At 36.4% G+C, this 4,529-nt stretch overlaps 1 protein-coding gene across 1 annotated transcript; it reads left to right on the top strand.

The window, feature by feature from the left end:
- Nucleotides 1-3,753: 3,753 nt before the first annotated feature.
- LOC138888751 (uncharacterized) lies at nt 3,754-4,297 on the top strand. The gene is made up of 2 exons (XM_070171045.1): nt 3,754-3,783; nt 3,856-4,297. The coding sequence occupies exon 2, from the start codon at nt 3,880-3,882 to the stop codon at nt 4,129-4,131; it is 252 nt and encodes an 83-aa protein (XP_070027146.1). The 5' UTR covers nt 3,754-3,783; nt 3,856-3,879; the 3' UTR covers nt 4,132-4,297.
- The last annotated feature ends 232 nt before the right edge of the window (nt 4,298-4,529 follow it).

Genomic DNA, 4,529 nt, shown 5'->3' with positions numbered 1-4,529 from the left:
GACTCTTTGCAATCTCACAAGCCACGAATCAACAAGTCGATTGAGAAGAATGAAGAACAAGCTTTTCAAGTTAAGGAAGAGTCTCCAACTCAGAATGAGAAGTCACCGAAGTGAAGAACACAATGACGTGGTAGGAGAGGTGCTTTTAGAGGAAGAGGACGTGGTAGAGGCAGAGACCAATTTGGATGTGGTGGAAATGGAGTGCACTGTTACAACTTTCACAAGTTCGTTCAAATAAAAGCTAACTTCTGGTACAAAAATAATCAAGCTAGTTATGCAGAGGAAGAACAAGAAGAAAGCATGCTTATATGGCTCGTTCTACTATCATGGATCATAAGATTGGTGTTTGGTTTGTTGATAGTGGCTTCTCCCATCACATGTCTGGAGAAAGGTCAGTATTTAGAGAGTTAGATGAGACAAAAAGGAGGCGAATTTGGCTCGGAGATAATAAGGAAATACATGTTGAAGGTGAGGTACTGTGGCTGTCCAAACGAGTCAAGATAAAGTAAAACTTATTCAAAATGTTCTCTTTGCTCCTAGTTTAGCACATAACTTGCTAAGTATTGGACAATTATTGAATAATAGATTCTCTGTCTTGTTTAATGATGGATTATGCGTTATTAAAAATAAAAAGACATGTCAATCTTAGCACGTATTCATATGATAGAGGACAAAATATTTCCTCTTGAAATTTCAAAATTAGAACAATCATTGGTGGTTAGTGAAAGAAAGCTTGAAGAATCTATGTTGTGGCATTTACGTTATGGACACTTGAATATGAATGGATTGATGTTGTTGAGTCAACATAAAATGGTTCATGATTTGCCAAATCTAAAATCTGTTGAAAATGTTTGTGAAGGTTGTATATATGGCAAGCAACACAGAACATCCTTCCCTATAGGAAAATCTTGGAGAGCTACTAGTTGTCATAAAATTATTCATGCAGATCTATGTGGCCCTATGAATATGCAATCACTTGCCAGTTTAGATATTTTCTACTATTCACAAATAATTATAGTCGTATGAGTTGGGTATATTTTTTGAAGTTCAAATCAGAAACTTTTGCAAACTTCAAAAAATTCAAGGCATTGGTTGAGAACCAAATTGGTACTAAAATTAAAGTTCTTCATACAGACGGAGGAGGTGAGTTTGTATCTTAAGAGTTTAAGTTGTTTTGTGAAGATAATGGCATTCACAGAGAATTAACTGCACCTTACACTCCGGAGCAAAATGGAATTGCTAAGCGAAAGAACCGAACCGTAGTGGAGATGGACAGAAGCATGCTGAAGAACAAGAATCTTCCGAATCAGTTTTGGTTTGAGGCAATTCATACTGCAGTTTATTTGCTTAATATGTCTCCTACAAGAGCAGTCATGGGTCAAACACTAGTTGAAGCTTGGAAAGGTAAAAAGCTGTGAGTAAGTCATTTGAGAATTTTTGGTTGTATTGCATATGCTTTAATAAATTCTCAACTTCATCAAAAACTTGATGGAAAATCTGAAAAATGTATCTTTATTGGATATTGCTCTGAATCCAAAGCTTTTCGATTATATAACTCCACAAATGGCAAAGTGATTATCAGGAGAGATGTGGTATTTGATGAAAACTCATGTTGGAAATGGGAAAGCAATAGTAAAATTTCACAAGTTGTAATGGAAGATGAAGTTTTTCCTAGTGAAGTAGAAAGTCAGCCTTTTGTTAATACATCAAGCCAATCTTTTAGAAGTTCCAGTAACATCAATCTAGTTGAAAGCAGCCCAACATTGATGGTGGCCGACTCAGAAGATTCTGATGAGACTCCTCCATAGAAGACTAAATTACTTGCAGATATTTATGAAACATGCACTTTTCCTTTATTTGGTGCAGGTCCAGCTAGCTTTGAAGAAGCTTCAACAAAAAAAGAATGAAGCTGTGCAATAGGAGAAAAGCTTATAGAAATAAGGAAAAATAAAACATGGGATTTGGTGGATCTTCTAGATGGCAAAAATGTTATAGGATCAAAATGGGTGTTCAAGACAAAATACCATGTTGATGGGAGTGTACAAAAACATAAAGCTAGATTGGCAGCACAAGGATATTCGCAGCAACAAGGTATTGACTTTGACGAAACTTTCTTTCCAGTTTCACATTTTGAAACACTAAGAATTCTTTTAACATTGGTTGTATAGTTAAAATGGAAGGTTTATCAGTGTGATGTAAAATTTGTGTTCCTTAACGGCGACTTGGAAAAAGAAGTCTATATAGCCCAACCAGATGGCTATGTAGAGAAAGGAAAGGAAAACAACGAGTACAAGCTGAAGAAAGTACTTTATGGACTTAAACAAGCTTTGCGCGCATGGTACAACAAAATCGACTCCTATTTCAGAGAAAATGGAGTTGAAAAAAGTAAGAATGAACCAACTTTATATGTAAAGAAGTATGAGAAAAATGATCTTCTGTTGGTATATTTGTATGTTGATGATATGATATATATGGGGTCAGCGTACTCTGTTATATGTAATTTCAAATCTTCTATGATGAATAAGTTTAAAATGATAGATTTGGGATTGTTGCACTATTTCTTGGACTTGAAGTGAAGTAAGGAGAAGATGGAGTTTTCCTTTCACAAAGGAAGTATGTCATTGATTTGCTCAAAAGGTTCAATATGCTTAATTGCAAAATAGTGCCAACTCTTATGAATGTAAATGAGAAGCTGTAACTTGAAGATGGTACCGAAAAAGTTGATGAAAGCTATTTTAGAAGCATAGTTGGAGGTCTGTATGTGACTCACTCCCGTCTTGATATATCATTCTCTGTTGGATTTATTTTGAGGTTTATGCATAAACCTTCAAAGCATCATTTTGGATCAGCTAAAAGAATCTTGAACTATGTTGTCAGAACTATGGATTTTGGACTATGGTACTCTCGATGTTCTAGTTTTAATCTGTATGGCTTTTCGGATAGTGACTAGGCAGGATCTTTGGATGATAGAAAGAGTGTCTTTGGGAATTTTTTCATTTTTGGTTCTGCAGCTATTACTTGGAGCTCAAAGAAACAAGCAACAACGACGTTGCCATCTTCAGAGGTAGAATATGTTGCAGCAACGTCATCAGCATGTCAAGCATTATGGCTAATGAAGATACTTGCAAATCTTTACCAAGAGCAAAAGGAAGCAACAAAAATCTTCTGTGACAATTTATCAGCAATTGCAATTACCAAAAATCCTGTATTTCATGGAAGGCCGAAGCACATAGACATTCAACATCTTCTCATTTGTGAACTAGTTGCAAAGGGGTTGATTGAGTTGAAGCGTTGCAGCACTGAAGAGCAAGCAACAGACATTCTTACTAAAGCACTTCCTCCAGCAAAACACAATTACTTTATGTTATGCATTGGTGTATGTGATTTTGAATCAAGGGGGAGTGTTGGGAACTGATTCAAAAACTCTTTTAAGTTTATTGGCTGATGAACTTATTTAATGTGAGTTGAATAAATCTTTTTACTTTAGTTAAGAGAGTCCCTAGGTCTGTTGCTATTTTTTCTAATTTGGTTGTTGTTTTTCTGGTCATTTCCTAAATTTTAGTCAAGTGGGTGGTATGGTAAATATTATCTTTATGAGCTTGTAAGCCTATAAAAAGCACACCACTTTCAGTTAATAAAATAAGCCCTTCTACGGAATATCTTTTTTAGCTTCTCTGCATCTTTAAGTTTTGTTAAAGACAATCTCTTTTTCTACAGCACACTCGTGGTCCTAAGCGCGGGGAACCACGTGGTTATGCTTTTGTCCAATTTTGTACTAAAGAGGTAAGTTGCAGAATCTCAGTTGCTCATCAATGAGAGTAGGTTCTGATTTCTATTTTTAATGTGAGCATGCAGGAAGCTGTACTGGCCAAGGAGAAGATGCATGGAAGATTAGTCTGTGGGCGGCCTTTGGTTGTTAGGCTTGCCAGCGAGAAATATTTGATGGAAGGGGCTGAAAGCTCTTTTGGAGCTGATGGTGAAACGAGTAAATCCAACTTTGTTGCTGGCTCTTCGGCGCAAATGTGCAAGACTGCCAAAATAGCTGCAACTAAGAACAAACTGAAGGCCATGGAAGAAGAGAACCAGAATTCAAAAAGACTAAAAACAACAGACAAGCTCTCCGACAGTTAATGTCAGATGGTGTCAAGCTGAGTATACTGCTATAGTCCGTTGACATTCTCTTGCGCTCATCGCCGAAACAGACTCCTACTCATATTTCTTCGTCCTCAGAGTTACAATATAGATATCTTTAGATCTTTGTATTAAGAAAATGCGAGGATGATGTTGTTGGTGTTCATAACCCTCCGTGCAAGTGATATCAACTTTGTTTTCCTGGTAGTAATTTCGGATTTGTTGATTCTCGTTACGCACTAGGATTTGAAAGTCAAACTTGGACAATGAGCTTTACTGGTTTTAAACATTAAGGCATACATTACATAGGGTGTGGAGCGTGGACTTACTGTCCTTGAGATTAATTTCCTCAGTTTTTTAATAGTTTCTCTTCAGACTTTTTGAATCAAATGTCAAAC

This window comes from Nicotiana sylvestris, chromosome 3 (genome assembly GCF_000393655.2).
Source record: "Nicotiana sylvestris chromosome 3, ASM39365v2, whole genome shotgun sequence".
NCBI classification, from domain to species: domain Eukaryota; kingdom Viridiplantae; phylum Streptophyta; class Magnoliopsida; order Solanales; family Solanaceae; genus Nicotiana; species Nicotiana sylvestris.
This window is presented reverse-complemented; position numbering and strand designations above follow the sequence as displayed.

Bases quoted from the DNA above. Each gene is read 5' to 3' on its own strand.
- LOC138888751 (XM_070171045.1), top strand. From the start codon at position 3,880: ATGCATGGAAGATTAGTCTGTGGGCGGCCTTTGGTTGTTAGGCTTGCC.